Source organism: Sinohyriopsis cumingii, chromosome 15 (assembly GCF_028554795.1).
Source record: "Sinohyriopsis cumingii isolate HCF-2022 chromosome 15, ASM2855479v2, whole genome shotgun sequence".
NCBI lineage: Eukaryota > Metazoa > Mollusca > Bivalvia > Unionida > Unionidae > Sinohyriopsis > Sinohyriopsis cumingii.
In genome coordinates this window covers 121575573-121594331 of record NC_142975.1, presented here as the reverse complement: position 1 = coordinate 121594331, position 18759 = coordinate 121575573, and the positions used below count along the sequence as shown (strand labels likewise).

The following is an 18759-nucleotide window of genomic DNA, read 5'->3' as shown; positions in this document are numbered from 1 at the left end:
ACTGGTCAATATGCGTATTGCTGTATTTGCTTACACTGTATTTGCTCTACTCCAACTACTTGAATACAATGTATCTCTTTTTTGTTGCTAATTTTCTTTAGGTTTTAAAAGTGGATATGCACAAATGGATGACGCAGACGACAAAGTCCACTTACTTGAAAATGGGGGGATCCTTCCAGATGGCTATTTTGCAAATGACACCGGTTTGTACTTTTGTTGCCGTGACGATGGCCTGGTTACGAAGGACATAGTACTACCTAAGAAGAACCCCTTTGTTCTTTACATGGTGACAGGAGAAACGAAGTGTCAGGCTGTAAGAGGTTTGTACTGTCGTGAAACAAGTAAACATCAAGCTGCACGAGAATTGAAATTCTTTATACTGAGGTGTCAATATATCTTATTGGCTTGTGACCATCCTAAAAACTGTATTTGTTACTAGATTTTGCACATACTTAGTATTTATGATTTTATCTCCAAGGACACTAATAAATGTAGTATAAAGCGACTTGTGCGCATATCATCGGGGACAGTTACATGTATAAGTATGGTTTAAGCGACTTGTGTGCAATTCTTCAAGGATTCTTATAAGTATGAATTTAAGCGACTTGTATGAATATCATCAAGGAATCTAATAAGTATGGTTTTTAGCGACTTGTGTAAATATTATTTATGTAATTTATTTAATGATTGGCCAAGATAATGTTTTATTATGAAATGTTTTTCATGACAGTGATATATAAGATTTGGGTTCTCGCTTTTTTGAAATTATCCATGTCAGACAGGATGAATTTGTCATTCTGGAGTATGTTTCTCTCAGTATTGATTGACTTGACAATAATTCAGTTTGTCAGGTACGTGATTAACTTAATTCGTAATCCTCAGATTCCTCTATTACAGATTTTTTCTTCCTCAGATTAAATAGATCGGAAGAGAGGAGACTGGCATTAGATGTAGTAATCGTTTTATTTTTGTTTCGTACATCTTATATAGGGATACGAGAAAAACATTTAAAAATTAAAACGAAGTAAGATCAAAAACATTAACAACAAATCTTTATGCCAACAAGACGATAAAGTGCCCCGTTGAAAAAGGTCGAAGGTGAACCTGGGGCTATTTGAAAATTGCTAAATTACCAATCAGGTCGTGTGTGTGTGTGTGTGTGTCCAAAATTTTGAGAAGGGTCCTGACTTTCTTCGACAGGGCACTAATGAAAACGAGTATGCATCTGTTTACTCAAAGTGTGCATAATACCAATAAATGTCCGCAAGAATAAAATGATGGTTAAATTTCAAGCGTGAAGTGACTGTACATTTGTGTATGAGTTTATGTAATGTTTCCTTTTAGCTCGGGGTGTTAATGGAAACACCACCCCCTCCCCTGATACGGCCCTGAGACTATGCAGACAATTAACATACATTAAATATTGTACACATCATAAATAATGGCAAAATTCTAAATTGTATTGAATTCAAAACTTTAGGTCCAATTATATTTCATGTGTTCAACGCGAAATCAACAATGTCTGTACCATAAGGTAATGTATATCTGGTCAAGGATAATTATGGTACAGAATAAGTCTAAAGAACTATATATATATATATATATATATATATATATATATATATATATATATATATATATATATATATATATTTGTTGATTTGAGCTAGAAAAAAGATAATATATATTGTACTAGAAAAAGATTCTGATTTACAGGTTACATTTACTGATTATAACATGATAATACTGGGATAGCCATCATCAACTATTATGGCAAGATGGCTTAAACAGTACCGCATAAGGAGGGAACAAATCGCTTATTTGATGTAAGTCTGTAAATTTGAATTCCGCTAAATGTTCAGTACGATTCCCGTAGAGTTCAGAGGTCAGTCAAGAAAATCAGATATAGAATTTACTGAGAACAAATTTAGCTTCAAAATCGTGTGGACGTTAAGTAGTTGGTTTAGATTCAACCATAGGATAAGCCAGATGTGACATAAACCTGAAATCATTCATACGTTTGAAGGAAAGATGAAAAAGCATGGCAAATTGCTGAAATACAGTTTGTAGATTTATTTCCTGTTGGCTTCCTGATAACATACAAAGACAATTTATCAAACAGAACGTATGTATTCTGGTTCTTTAAAATGTTTTAAATGACTAACTTCGAAAACTTTGCAGAGCAAAGCAAAGTTACATACACGACGCTTTTAGAGATATCTTCAAGAGCGAAAACCTTTATATGGATTCTACAACAGAAGCGTGAAGGAAATGCTAAGAAATGGAAATAATTGAATATTTGTCAAATTACTCAGAGAAAAAAAAGATACACAATGAAAAGGTTGAATAGAACCCTAAGACTAGAATGTAAAAGTATTATTCCCAAAATGAAGCTAGAAATAAAAGGCTGACGGTCTACTAAAGCTATCTCCGTGAAACAATAACGCTTATCGTAGACATCAATATACATATTTAGTTATCTGGCAAACGACTTATTTGGATGCTTTAATTTAAAATAGGTGAAAATGAACTTTGAAATACAAAACATGCTTTGCGAAGGACTGCCTTCATCACGTTATTGAGGAAATATTTTAAAGGTCACCGCAGAAATAAAATGAGAAAACATTCAAAAATATGAACTCCTTCTAAAGGTAACTGGAGAAAAGGCACGATGTTAAAGACTACAAGCTAATTTTTCACATACAATACATTAAAGATGCCAGATAATTCAACTTCAAAACCTGAAAATGAAGACTCACTGGAAATACTGAGATCAAGTGCAATATGACCTTTTCGTAAAATGAACTGAAATACGTTGTTAAGATTGCAACTTCTGGTTGTGGAGGTTTCTGCCTACATTTTGCAGACAAAAATGTGCAGGAATTAGTCGTGTAAGTATAAAAAGGATGTGATTATTTCCTAATGTAAAAACGTTCTCTTAATGTAAAAACGTTCTCTTAATGTAAAAACGTGCGCTATGATGCTGTATTCAAATTAAAAAAAAATATGATATGTATGAAACAGTTTCATTTGATCTGCACAATTTTAAAATTTCAACAAAATGTAGACATCTCAAAGGGGAAAAAGAAATACTTTATTAATAAAAAAAACCCTGCAAACCAAGGTTTCGGAGAACGTTCATCTGCTGTTATATTAGATGTGTACAAAAGTAAATATAATTATGGTGCATACGAGAAAAATATGAACCAATAAAATGAATATTTTGAGTGACAAAGATGGCTGGGCCTGCTTCTTTATGCACAATAACAACAGATAAACTGTTGATGAAATAGTTAGACTGGATCCATGGACAAGGTCTTTCGTAACCTGCGTATTATGTGCATAGGTACCAAGCAACTTCTAGTAAAAGGTCTTTTCAGACAGTATCAGACACTAGTATGAAGTCGACAGTCATCAACTTTAAGACGGCAAAGTTATGACACAGATAAAAAAGCCAAACATTATGGTACCATTTCAGCAATACATAATAAATTCGGAAGTTGAAATAAAGCCATTTTTATGTAGTCATGATATGTATTTATTACTGAGAGATAACACAGAATGGCTAATATCGTTGGGTGCATCAATAATTTACAGAAATCTATTCATTTGTTTAAACGAGGTATAAACTCTTACATCAGTTCCTATGTGGAAATGAACGGTATTCCAAAGGCTGATAAACAATCTGTGACAATAGGACACGAAATTTTGAGACCTAAGTGGAAAATAAGGTGAGTAAATCTTAGGTATTAATATAAGTCCTGCAGTCATCAGTATTACAATAAGTCCCACAGTTATCATTATTACGATAAGTCTTACCGTCATCAGTATTTCGATAAGTCTTGCCGTCATCAGTATTACGATAAGTCTTACAGTGAGAAGTATTACGATAAGTCTTGCCGTCATCATTATTACGATAAGTCTACCGTCATCAGTATTACGATAAGTCTTGCCGTCATCAGTATTACGATAAGTCTTGCCGTCATCATTATTACGATAAGTCTTACCGTCATCATTATTACGATTAAGTCTTACCGTCATCAGTATTACGATAAGTCTTACCGTCATCAGTATTACGATAAGTCTTGCCGTCATCAGTATTACGATAAGTCTTGCCGTCATCAGTATTACGATAAGTCTTACAGTGAGAAGTATTACGATAAGTCTTACAGTGAGAAGTATTACGATAAGTCTTACAGTGAGAAGTATTACGATAAGTCTTACAGTGAGAAGTATTACGATAAGTCTTACAGTGAGAAGTATTATGATAAGTCTTACAGTGAGAAGTATTAAGATAGTTCCTACTGTCAGAAGTGTTACGATAAGTCCTAATAATCATGTCCGTAATTGTTCGTTTTATCCATCAGCCGTGTGTTCAGGTCCGTACTTGCACTCTTTTTGTCCATCAGTCGTGTGTTCAGGTCCGTACTTGCACTCTTTTTGTTCATCAGCCGTGTGTTCATGTATGTATTCATCAGCCGTGTGTTCATGTCTGTAATTGTACTCTTTTTGTTCATCAGCCGTGTGTCCATGTATGTATTCATCAGTAGTGTGTTCATGTCTGTAAGTGTACTCTTTTTGTTCACCAGACGTATGTTCATGTTAGTATTCATCAGTAGTGTGTTCATGTCTGTAAGTGTACTCTTTTTGTTCATCAGCCGTGTGTCCATGTATGTATTCATCAGTAGTGTGTTCATGTCTGTAATTGTACTCTTTTTGTTCATCAGACGTATGTTCATGTTAGTATTCATCAGTAGTGTGTTCATGTCTGTAATTGTACTCTTTTTGTTCATCAGACGTGTGTTCATGTTAGTATTCATCAGTAGTGTGTTCATGTCTGTAAGTAAGTGTACTCTCTGTGGTCATCAGCCGTGTGTTCATGTCTGTAATTGTACTCTTTGTGGTCATCAGCCGTGTGTTCATGTCTGTAATTGTACTCTTTTTGTTCATCAGCCGTGTGTTCATGTATGTATTCCTCAGTAGTGTGTTCATGTCTGTAAGTGTACTCTTTGTCGTCCTCAGCCGTGTGTTCATATCTGTAAGTGTACTATTTGTGGTCCTCAGCCGTGTGTTCATGTCTGTAAGTGTACTCTTTGTGGTCCACCCGCCGCCTGCTCACGGCCGTAAGTGCACTCTTGGTGGTCCACCCGCCGCCTGCTCACGGCCGTAAGTGCACTCTTGGTGGTTCACCCGCCGCCTGCTCACGGCCGTAAGTGCACTCTTGGTGGTTCACCCGCCGCCTGCTCACGGCTGTAAGTGATGATGATGATGATGGTGATGATGTTCGTCCATCGGTGTCGATGAGGACCATTTAATGTCATCGATTCACTGGGGGTGGGTCCGGAGATGGCTGATAAGTCCGATCCGGGCCCGGAAAAGTCTGTTGCAGTGGGGACATGGATGTGCAGGTTGCTGGCCGGGAGTTGCGGAACTGATGTTCCTGGATTTGCGCAGGTCAGGTTTTTCAGCTGCGTCCACCTGTCTTTTATGCTCAAAGGCTTCCGCACCAGCGTTGACTTGACTGCGCCAAGCAGATCGATTAGCAACGACACTCTCCCAGGTATCAGGATCAATGCCTAGGTTCTTCAGCGAAGCCTTGAGGGTGTCCTTGTATCTCTTTTTTTGACCACCGTGAGATCTTTTGCCTTGTTGTAGCTTTCCATAAAAGACCTTCTTAGGTAGGCGTTCTACCGGCATGCGGACAATATGACCAGCCCATCGGAGTTGTGCCTTGCACAGCATGGTGTGGATGCTTGTCATGCCGGCCTTAGTGAGCACCTCTGTGTTTGGTACCTTGTCCTGCCATCTGATTTTCAGTAGTTTCCTCAGGGAGCTCATACGGAAGTGGTTCAGTTATTTAACATGACGGCTATACACAGTCCATGTCTCGCAAGCATAGATGAGGGTGGGGAGAACAACCGCTGCGAAGACTTTGAGTTTGGTGGCAAGCTTGATGCCTCTCCTATCCCAGACATTTGAGCGGAGTCTACCAAATGCTATGCTGGCTTTGGCAATCCTAGTGTTGACCTCATCGTTTATGTGGATTGCTTGTGCGAGGGTACTGCCGAGGTATGTGAACATGTCTACATTTTTGAGCTTATGGCCACTGACAGTGATGGATGGTTCCAGGTAATCTTCTGCAGGAGATAGCTGATGCAGAACCTCGGTCTTTCTGGTAGAGATGCTGAGTCCGAAGTTGGAGCACGCTGTTGAAAAACGTCCATGCTCTGTTGCATGCCTGCCTCCGTGCTGGAGTTGAGGGCACAGTCATCTGCAAACAGCAGGTCGCGAATGTTCTCAACTTAGACTTTGGTTTTGGCTTGGAGCCTCCTCAGGTTAGAACAACTTCCCATCCAGACCGTATCTGAGACCTACTCCAACATCGCTGTCCTTGAAAGCATCCATCAACATTGCGGAGAACATGAGGCTGAAGTGAGTGGGGGCTAAGATGCATCATTGTTTCACACCATTCGTAACTGCAAAGGGTTTGGAATAGTTACCCTGGTCCTGGACTCTGGCAAGCATGCCATCATGAAACTGTCTCACCATTTCAGTGAAGACTTCTGGACATCCAAATTTGGCCATGATCTTCCAAAGGCCTTCCCGGCTGACAGTGTCGAATGCATTAGTCAGGTCCACGAAGGTGGTGCATAAATGGACATTTTGTTTAAGACATTTTTCTTGCAACTGACTGGCAGCAAAGATCATGTCGATGGTACCTCTCTCCTTTCTCAAGCCACACTGGCTTTCTGGCAGTAGGCCATGATCAAGGTTTTATGTAAGTCTGTTTAGCTGTATCCTGGCAAGGACCTTGCCAGCGATGCAGAATAGAGAGTTTCCTTTATAGTTGTCGCAGGACTGGCGATTGCCTTTGCGTTTGTAAAGTTGGACGATGGATGCATCTTTGAATTCCTGGGGTATGCGTTTCATCTTCCACATGCCACAGAACATCTCTGTTAGTCTTCCCACTTACTTAGGCCCACCAGACTTGTAGATCTCAGCTGGGATGGAATCTGCTCCTGTAGCTTTTCAAGTAGATAGGTGCTCAATGGCCTTATGAGTTTCCAGCACTGTTGGAGTGTCAGCCAACCTATCGTTGATCTCCACCTGTGGTATACGGTTGATTGCTTCATCGCTGATGGAAGAGGGTCTGTTGAGGATACCGCCAAAGAGTTCCGCCCAGCGATCCAGTATCTTCTCCTTCTCGGTTATGAGAGTGCTGCCATCGGAGCTCAAGAGTGGGGCTGTGCCCGCTGTTACTGGGCCATAAACATCACGAAGAGCACTGTAGAAATTCTTCATGTCGTGTCTGTCGGCAAAGGACTAGATATCATCAGCCTTTCGGCTCAGCAATGTGTCCTGCATCTCGCGTAGTTTCTTCTGCACAGCTTGGCGGACTCCGCTGAAGGCATCTTTCTTTGCAGCGGACTTGGGGTCGATGTTGTATGCACGATGGAGATGATGCTTTTCCTCTAGCAGGGACTGTATTTCTTCACAGTTCTCGTCAAACCAGTCTTGGTGCTTTCGCGCAGTGACGCCAAGGGCTTTAGATGCAGTGGAGTACAACAGATGTTTGAAGGCCATCCAGCATTTCTCTACGTCGTTGGTATCAGAGTCTGTGGTTTCTAGCTGGCTTGTCAGAGTTTCAGACAGAGCTTGCTCATTGTTGCAGACTTTTAGCCTGGAGACGTTGAGTCGTTTGGGGACTTTAATTCCCTGTGGGCGTCTGGGAGATTTAATTTTTAGATTCATCTTGGAGATCAGTAGCCTGTGGTCTGTCCAGCAATCAGCACTACACATGGCCTTGGTCACACGGACATCCTGCCTGTCATTTCTACGAACTAAGATGTAGTCGATCTTATCCCAATGCTTAGACCGTGGGTGCATCCAAGTTGTTTTATTGCGGTTAGGCAGACGGAAGATGGTGTTTGTGACCAGGAGATCAAATGTTGCGCACATTCTCAAGAGTAGATGTCCATTACTGTTGAAGTTGCCAATTCCATGTCTATCAATAACTCCCTTCCACGAGATGTGGTCCGCGCCAACTCTGGCGTTAAAATCACCAAGAATGATCAGCTTGTCTGACTTTGGTACCGAAGCAATCAGAGTTTCCAGATCCTGGTAGAACTTGTCTTTGGCTTCCTCCGAGTAGGTCATGGTTGGTGCATAAGCACTAATGAGTGTGGCTTGCTTTTTTCCATGTAAAGGTAGCTTCAGCATTATAAGCCGGTCATTAATGCCATTTGGTAAGATGGAGAGCTTATTCACCAAACTTGACTTGACAGCGAATCCAACTCCAGACTCCCGACGTTCATCGGTGCCACGTCCACTCCAGAAAAAGGTGCAACCAGCTCCAACTTCAGTCAGTTGGCCCTCGTCGGCCAAGCGAGTTTCACTCAGGGCTGCTATCTCTATCTTATAGCGAACAAGTTCTCTTGCAATCAGGGCAGTTCTTCTCTCTGGTCTGTCAGCCTCTGCACGATCTAATAGAGTGCGTATGTTCCACGCACCAAGAGTGAGTGAAACTTTTTGGGTTTTCTTTGTGTTTCGACCGCAAGAATGGGATTCCCTCCAGCCGTGGTAAGCTGGTCGGGGTAGATGAAGCAGGCTTTTTTTAGGGCACCTTTTCTAGCCCCATTCTCAGGCTGTGGAGGTAAGCAGCATATCCTGAACAGGTCTGTTTAGTCACTTAGACGGCTGCCGAAATCCATTTCTGCTTCAGATCAATGGAAGACGACCTTATGACCTGAGCCGCCTTCGTGCAGGTCCGCCACTATGGCTGCCAGTGCATCCGGACCTGCCGCGTAGCAGCTCGCCCATCGCCACAGGACTTGGGTAACGGGCGATGACATAAATGACTTGCGCGTGAGTTGGATTAAAGTGAGGAAGAGTTGCACTTCGTCAGTCTCACTCTCTCGTCCAGGCTCCACTTTGTCCAGTTGCAAGACGTAGTCAAGACGGCTGGAATGGAGACTGGATGCAGTGGATGACCAAGGCGTCCTACGTTTCTTGCCTTGCTCTTAGCGTTCTGCATCGCTTTGCTGGGTCCGCCTTTCTGCCCGTTGACCAGCTGGTGGTTCCTCCGCGGAGTCCTTCGGTTCCAGTCTTCACATGCAATGGGTGACAATCCCTGACTCACCGTGGATCTGGAACCGATCGGTTACCCTTACGGCCGCAAGTGCACTCTTGGTGGTTCACCCGCCGCCTGCTCACGGCCGCCAGTGCACTCTTGGTGGTTCACCCGCCGCCTGCTCACGGTCGCCAGTGCACTCTTGGTGGTTCATCCGCCGCCAGTGCACTCTTGGTGGTCCACCCGTCGCGTGCTCACGGCCGCCAGTGCACTCTTGGTGGTTCACCCGCCGCGTGCTCACGGCCGCCAGTGCACTCTTGGTGGTCCACCCGCCGCGTGCTCACGGCCGCCAGTGCACTCTTGGTGGTTCACCCGCCACGTGCTCACAGCCGCCAGTGCACTCTTGGTGGTTCACCCGCCGCATGCTCACTGCCGCCAGTGCACTCTTGGTGGTTCACCCGCCGCGTGCTCACGGCCGCAAGTGCACTCTTGGTGGTTCACCCGCCGCGTGTTCACGGCCGTAAGTGCACTCTTTGTTCATCAGCCGCGTGTTCATGTATGTATTCATCAGTAGTGTATTCATGTCTATAATTGTACACTTTTTGATCTGATTGAAACAAGATCGCATTAGTTTCAAAATTTAGCTTCACAAATCTATTATGGATAGTGGCTTTGACGAGCTGTATGGAAGGAAATCCACACACGCGATGTCCACCGTTTTATCCCAGAGTATTCTGCGCTCTCAAGTGTCAAATGGGCGTCTGTTATTTGAAGGGCAGTTTAAAAAATGACTTTCAGCAGGGATTTGTGAAAGTGTCCACTGTATGGTGTCCGTTTCAGTTTACACTTTATACAAAAAGTCTTCCAAGTGAAAGTCAAGTCCATTGTGGTGATACAGTATCGTGTTTTTTTCATTAATTTTCAGTCAAAAGATGTGACAAATTAATTAAGAACTAAACAACAGCTAACATAACCAATTGTTAAACGGGAGTCTGCAGGGCGAGTTACACCGAGTCTGAAGAGCGGGTTTTGTTGATTACCAATATTAATACACATTTCTTTATCTTATTTTAGGCATGACGTCATCCATACAGTACCTTGAGTTTAATGATGACAAGAGCGGTAACAGAGGCATCGCGAATGGCACTCTTCCAGCCATTAAGATTGAAAACAACAACACCGTGCTTCATTTGTGTCATTATACGCCTATAGAATGCGGTAAGCAGTTATGATGGATAATTTCTATTGTGCAAGACCAGATCAGGTGAAGTGTTTGGGGAGTGGGAACCAAAATTTCAATAGGGCCCTGATTTGCTTTGAAAGGGCACCAAAGCGAAATTATGTGTCTATTTACTCAAAAGAGTGCATAATGTCCAATGAGCAAGAATAAAATGATGGTCAAGCTTCAGGTGACAACGGACTGTACGTTAGTGTGTGTACTATTATGTATATTTAATTTGCATTATTGGTAAGTTTATTTGGTTTATTATATGCCGTCATTTACTCGGTCGTATTGTTTTAATACCGTAAAAGATTGGGACGAAGGTTTTCATTTACTATTGTTTGCTGTTAGTGAATCAGTTTATCTTTTAGACATACTGTCCATGGACCATTACAGTTGTAGAAAGGGAAACTTCTTTGAAATGAAGATACACAATTTATCTTTTCGACTGTTTCTTATTTTAAATGCAAGCTGTCAAGGGCTTGTGATGTTGTAAGAACTAATATGCACTCTACTCTGACAAAAATGAAATTAAGGTATAACAAAAATACAAAGAAGACTAGTTTTTAGCTTGGTGATAAGTTTTGGCTCTTCTTGCCCTTACTTCAAATCCTCATCAGGCTAAGTACAAAGGCCCTTAAACACTTGAAAAGGAAGTGAGCGATTTAAATTATATCATTAATCACGGGTTAGATGCCTTCATGTACAGTGATACAAATAATGGTGATCACGTTTCTAAAGATCACAAAAACTAAAGGTTTATGAAATGATCTTAAAAGTAAAAATTAAAAATGAAAATATAAATATTTCCAGTGTGTACGACAGAACACGACCATATCCTGTCTGTCGTTATCGATCTCTGAAAGTATCTTTTTTGTAGAAGTTACAGGATGCACAGACAAGGACGGAGAGGTTATCGCCCTTAACAGCGACAGAACGAAAAACTGTCACCAAGAAGTGCATTTTGGAAAATGGATTCTGTAACAATTGTAACCGAGTGGGTTTTGGACTAAATGAGTAATGCAAACACAATGTGATGGACAATGGAAATTTATAAAATGAAGAGATTCAATTCAAGGAATTCAAATATGTTTCAAATAATACGCGCTGTAAGTGAGATTCACATAATGTCCTATAATATGCAATGTAAGTTAGATTTCATATAATCTTCTATAATACAAATAAGATTCAAAATCTCATGTAATTGAAAATGTACTCAGTTGAAACATCAGTTGGAACAAACATGCCTCTTGACAATTGTACAGCCGTATGATTCATAAACTGATGAACCACACAGTTTCACAGAGTTCCTGGGTTGGCCCACACTTTTATCGGCCGCTCACACCCATCACGGATCCACCACATGTACAGACACGTATACGTATACACGTACGTACAGACAGCATACAGCACCCTTGTATTGGCTACGTCTACATTCGTGGCTCCACCACGTGTACAGACACACGTATACACATACGTATACACAGCACGCAGCACGAAACAGCTACCGTCAGACCTACACATCTCCAGTCAGCTCTAAACAGCCCTGAACAGCTACAGTAAAACCAAACTGGTCATAATAATGGGTTCTGAAAAAATCTTTAGATATATGCTAATAAATTAAACTCTAATAATAGCAACTTATAATTCAAAGTTCACAACTTTTCAAATCTACGTAGTAATAAATGCATAATTACACGATACGTCATTAAAACCTGAATAAGCTTCACATATCAAATAAAGTATAAATTTAACACTTACCCCTATGGCCGGAGAACACAATGGAGAACGTTCACTCATTGACGAGCTCCAAAACGACCAGTGTCGGTTAGAAATGGAATCTACCTTAAATCCATAGGAGAGTGAGTAATAGGGTAAAATACCCGTATATACCGTGATATTAGTGTCTCTCGCAGTAAGTAATTTTCGACGAGATACATGCTAGTACAGTCGCTTACCTGGAAAAAAGAGTTATTCACCCTAGCTACCGTTGTACGCATGTACAACTAAAGATGGTCAACTCGTTCTAAGACAAAACCAAGTTATTTCTTGCTTTATCCTGTGACAGAATCAACGTGCTGCAAATCATTTTAGGTGGTAGGTCCATTTTCTAACCCATCTCAAAAGAATTAAATCTAAGTTTAGGGCTAATGTGATATGCATTGAAGTTTGATTTGGAACACAGAATGCCATTCCTTTTGTATCAAGAACATTGAAAATGTAGGTATGCCATTGAAAATACATGGCTTTGCTTAGTCGTTCGAAAAAATAATAATATATTTGACATACAAAATATATGAAATTGGTAGAACGTGTCGTTTATTAATGTACAATAGACAGTCTATTATCTTACCGTTGCAGGATGTTCATTTGAGAGCAAGTGTAAAACGGTAGGCGAAGAATGGTCAGTGTTGCGTGCGGAAGGTTGTGTCCGGCAAGCTTGTCAAATGCAGATGGTCAATAACACAGAAAAGTTTCTGGTTAAAGACATCGGTCAAGGTAATGATACTTCGGGATCTAGTACCAATGTATATCACTGCTTGCCACAGCGTTTTGTCCGGAATGTTTGTCCTTGAAATAATGTATCTTACTCATATTGTTTGTCCTAGATATAATAAATCCTCATCACATTTTCGTCCTAGACATAATACATCTCATTCGTATTGTAAGATCTTGCATCTCTCTCGCACTGTTAGTCCATGATATAATGCATCTCACTTGCATTCTTAGTCCTGGATATAAGGTATATAACGCGTATTGTTAGTCCTAAATATAAAGCATCTCACTCGCATTGCTAGTCTTTGAGATATTAGATATGTCATTCATGACTCTAGATGAATTGTATTTCAATGATATTGTTAATCCTAGATATAATGCATCACTCGCATTGTTATCTTAGATATAACGAATCACTCGCATTGTTAGTCCTAGATATAATGCATCACTCGCATTGTTAGTATTAGATATAATGCATCTCATTCGTATTGTTTAGTCCTAGATATAATGCATCTCATTTGTATTGTTAGTCCTAGACATAATGCATCTCACTCGCATTGTTATCTTAGATATAACGAATCACTCGCATTGTTAGTCCTAGATATAATGCATCACTCGCATTGTTAGTATTAGATATAATGCATCTCATTCGTATTGTTTAGTCCTAGATATAATGCATCTCATTCGCATTGTTAGTCCTAGATATAATGCATCGCACTCGTATTGTTAGATCTTGATATAAGGTATCTCACTCCCATTGTTCGTATGAGATATGATGCATCTCATTCGTATTATTAGTCCTAGATATAATGCATCTCATTCGTATTATTAGTCCTAGATATAATGCATCTCATTCGTATTGTTAGTCCTAGACATAATGCATCTCACTCGTATTGTTAGATCTTGATATAATGCATCTCACTCGCATAGTTAATCCTGAATATAAAGTATCTTACTCGCATTGTTAGTCCTAGTTATAAGGTGTATCACTCGCATTGTTAGTGCTAGGTACAAGACATTTCACTCGCATTGTTAGTCCAAGATATCTTACTAGCATTATTAGTTCTACATACAAGGTATCTAACTCGCATTGTTAGTCTTAGATATAATGCATCTGAGTCGAATGTTAGTCATAGACATAAGGCACGTCACTCGCATGGCTAAAAATCAATATCCTCACGTGCCAATTTAGATGTGGTATTTTATTTTAGTGTTGTAAGCAATTAAAGGGCATATAGACGGTCAGAACATCGTTGCACAAGTAGATGACTTATTACAGCCGGGCTGTATTCTGGTATGATGCGTACAACAGACCAATAGATGTCTAACTGAAGATACATGTTTGGTTTCTGCTAGTATTAAGGATCAATATAAGATTTTCTAAGTGAGAGATATATAGAGGACAGATTTAAAGCAGACGACACTCATCTTCGTTCTCATTACTTACACCAAATTCACAAATCCCGATATTTAATGTTTGTAATAAAACGCTTAATTCACATAAAGCCTTGTGCTTGGCTTTAGCAAATATTCTAAGATAAGGAGCGGTCTTGAACATTGCAACCGCTCCGGTGGCCTAGTGGTTAGAGCGTCCGCCTCGGATGCGGGAGGTCGTGGGTTCGATCCCCGGCCGAGTCATACCAAAGACTTACAAAAATGGTACTAACAGCTGCTTCGCTTGGCGCTCAGCATTAAGAGGTTAGTGTTAGGACTGGTCGGCCCGGTGTCAGAATAATGTGACTGGGTGGGACATCATGCTACATGTCTGCGGCATGATGCTCCAGTGCTAGACATCACTATAAACTGCCACATTGCAGACATCGTAGCGATATGACTGGAAAATTGTTAAAGCTACGTTAAAAATCCAAATCACATCACATCACATCTTGAACATTGCTTTCACATTATATATAATGCCAGTCAGAATGAAATGGCAATAGGTTTTGGTTAAAAAGCGAAGACTTAATTAGGGTAACACCAGACTCAATTAGGGTAATACCTGACTTAATTAGGGTAATACCAGACTTAATTATAGTAATACCAGACTCAATTAGGGTAATACCTGACTTAATTAGGGTAATACCAGACTTGATTATAGTAATACCAGACTCAATTAGGGTAATACCAGACTTAATTAGGGTAATATCATACTTAATTATAGTAATACCAGACTCAATTAGGGTAATACCTGACTTAATTAGGATAATACCAAACTTAATTATAGTAATACCAGACTCAATTAGGGTAATACTTGACTTAATTAGGGTAATACCAGACCTAATTAGGGTAATATCAGACTTAATTATAGTAATACCAGACGTGTCCAAATCCTGATATCAATAGTAGAGTTTTCACTTTTAAAACCAGTTTTTAGAACTCTTTCTTTCGCAATCGCGAATCATTAATTGGTGTATCTTCTGAAGAATATACTTATTTTTCTTTAAGAATTTTAACCAGTACTTAAGGATATCTATTTAGGTAAAGTAGATATCGTCCCAACTTTCCATATACAAATTATTACTGGCAGAAAGGTTAATATCTATAGTATACTCATATGATCCGTTTTGTTTGTACCCCCTTACCAATTTTAAAAATAGAAAGAATCAAGGATATACAAAATGCACAAACATAGTGATTTCATTCATTGATTTACAAGTTCGAATCTAACTGTCGCCAGTGGGTCGAAAACAGTCAAGTTTTTGGCGTTTCGAATAAAACAGGAGTTTCTTTAGCAATACGTTCGCGATAGATTTGCTTGGGTCAGTCTATTTTTTCAAGCAACAGCTATGATGTAGTTCACGGTCTTTGAAAATCTCAATAATTCAGTAAATTTTGCATTTACATCTCTCTGAATACATATATACAAGAGTTCCTCCTATTTCTTTGTTCAGTTTGTTTTAGAATTATTAAGATTAGACAATGCAAATATTGGACGCAGACGACAAAGTTTTACGGAAACAGACAAGCTATTAAAGAAACCAGAAATAGACAGAGAACAGTCCCCTTTGCTTGTTGACACCGGGAGCTTCCATTTACGTTGAAACGAAGATAATTCAACAGTGTCAGGGACCCCTTGATGACAATCAGGTTATAAATTATAAATCAATGAAATGAAATAACCAAGTATTGTGCATTTTTTTATCCTTGACGCTTTTCGTTGTTAAAATCGATGGCCAGGGTTTGGGGTTGGTTTACAAACAAACGGGATGATGTAATAATAGTATATAGTAACCACTTGCAATATTTTCTATGTTTCCAAGCTACTTTGTCTGCTTTCAAAAATTCCCAAACTTCCACAGCCATAAGACAAAATTGGAGATACAAAATAGTCAAATAAATAGGACATTATATTCAATGGACATTGTAGATTGTTGTTATTAATCAGAAGTACGTTAACTGCTTTGACACATTTTCTATAGTCTGAATATACCGCCCCATTTGTTTGTAACATTGACTGATTTATCATTTCTGACCTGACTGTGACCTTAGTGGCCCTAACACTGACATCCTCTGCGCCTTTCATGCTTAACGAACTTTCTATACTAACACGGCGCCATATTGCGTACACTATGGACTTGTTTCTTTTCCTCAGACAAGATTGTGACTAGTCCGATAAATCAACCTCACAATTCTGTGTTGATACTGATGGACGATTTTGTGGTTCTCATGTCACTTGTTCATTACAATATGCATGCAAATCATTCCGGAACAAACCCGCGTACACTTTAGACACATACCGGTAATTAGTAACAACCATATCAAGCGCGAAATTCAAAACGGCCACAGGACGGATGACTGTGCTATTCCAGGTGGATTTACAGTCACCAAACATATGATTTGCTCAGGAAATATAATCTACATGCCACCAAAAGAACACATCAGCCGACAGTAGCTGCACAGCTACGAGAAATAGCAGTAAGTGTATAAAATATACATCGATGTGTGCAGACAAACTTGTTTGCAGATAATTGCAGCTTTTAATGAATACGTGATATCAGCCCGAAAATCAATATCATCACGGGTGAAGGGCTGATTTATCGGCCTACAGTGTTACGTAGTTCATCATATAAGGTAACTGCCCAATAATTCCGTAAATTACCATAATGCTGAGATTTTGTAGTTATATTCCTTTGTATCCATAAACATAGAAATTACACCGCTTGTTAAATGCACGTGAAAATCAAATTTATAGTTGTCATTCTAATCTTTTGCAAGATTCGACATTGTCAGTATCGGAAGCAGACTACTTACTATTTTCCTTCTAGGGGGCCCCGAGTGGCCGAGTGGTCTAAAGCGCTCACCTTTCCGCATCACTGCCATCTCACCTCTGTTTGCGTGGGTTCGAGTCCAAGGCTCGGCTAGCGTGGGTATGTGGGAAAGCCTGCCAGTAGCTTCTCGTGCGTCGGTGGTTCTTCCCTGGGTTTTCCAGGGTTCTTCTTCCACCAGTTATACTGGCCGCCATGTATAGCTTATCTTGTGCTGAAAATGGCGTTAAACCCTAGAACAACAATAACAACAACAACAACATATTTCCTTCTGTGTATGTACATTCGTGGTAGTTCACACACCCCTTCGCTGAAAATGGACTTGTCCAGGAACTGTAAATGATTGGCAAGCAGGGTAGTCTTGTACGCGGAAAACGTCCGTTTGGAAGGAAACGCGCAGACACTAACGGTGTTATGTCCCCAACCGCTCGGGCGTAATCAGGTTGAAATTATAAGTCAATAAATGAACTAAGTTATATGCATCTTTTATCTCGTTCGTACTTTTCGTTTTTTTAAATCGGTGGGGGGCCAATCAGACAGGGACTTTGGCAGCATATCGAAACGAGCACATATTTCCTTTAAAATATAGTTTTAGTCAATTTTTGAAAGCCTTGTTGTGTTAGCGTAACCTAGTCATAAATATGCCAATTGCTATAAGTCGTGTTGTGTTGGCATAAAGGTTGCAAATTACTTTTGTTTGCTGCAAGTTAAATTATTCTTACAACATCTAACATGTGTTACTATCTCAACTACAGATTGTACGTGGATGGACTCGTGCAAGGCCGTGAATTCCACATGGAAACATGGCTGTATCACGTACCGTTGTGACCTTAGCGTTGGCACAGATCACTACAAGCTGACTGTACAGCCCACGGAATTCGGTATGTATACTATATTTTTTATTTTGAATCACACAATATCTTACTGAAGGCTTGACGTAGCATCTTTACTAGAATCACACAATACCTTACTGAAGGCCTGACGTAACATCTTTACTAGAATCACACAATATCTTACTAAGGGATGACGTAACAGATTTACTAGATTTTCGCAATATCTCACTGAAGGCCTGATGTAACATCATTACTAGATTCACACAATATCGTATTGAAGGCCTGATGTAACATCTTTACTAGATTCACACAATATCGTATCGAAGGCCTGATGTAACATCTTTTCCTAGAATCACTCAATATCTTATTGAAGGCCTGACGTAACATCTTTTCCTAGAATCACACAGTATCGTATTGACGGCCTGATGTAACATCTTTACTAGAATCACACAAAATTGTTACAAGCCAGGGATATTTGCTTGACCGAGCGGTGTCAAATCTTGGCGCGATTCCCGATAGAAGTTACAAGTTTACCCCAAATTTCCAAAGACTTCTATACAACTTCATTTGTAAATTAGAAAGCCCAACGTGTCCATTCCATACATAAATTTTACTCTAATCAATGCAAGACCACAAATCTCACAACTTGCCAAATATATATCAACCGCACATCTACATGGTTTCTCTTCATCAACTTTCCGTACCGTCAGCAGCTCACGTCGTAGAAACTATACAACTATCCCCTAATACCGGGAACTATTTTAGCTACCCCACCTTAGGCCAGTCAATCCATGGTTTCCAGGCAACTGCATCACATTTACCACTATGGCAACATAAACGGTATCTGCTAAGTCCCTTCTTACTAGTCCCATT

The 18759-nt window shown here is 40.0% G+C and overlaps 1 protein-coding gene across 4 annotated transcripts in view; it reads left to right on the top strand.

The window, feature by feature from the left end:
• Positions 1–18759, top strand: part of LOC149782624 (uncharacterized) — a 57024-nt gene that overhangs the window by 14086 nt on the left and 24179 nt on the right. For all 4 annotated transcript variants that reach the window (XM_089934105.1, XM_089934107.1, XM_089934108.1 and 1 more), the window contains exons 3-6: positions 102–320; positions 10145–10288; positions 12654–12791; positions 17809–17934. In XM_089934105.1, the coding sequence (XP_089790231.1) occupies positions 102–320; positions 10145–10288; positions 12654–12791; positions 17809–17934 (627 nt within the window). The remainder of the gene's footprint in view (positions 1–101; positions 321–10144; positions 10289–12653; positions 12792–17808; positions 17935–18759) is intronic.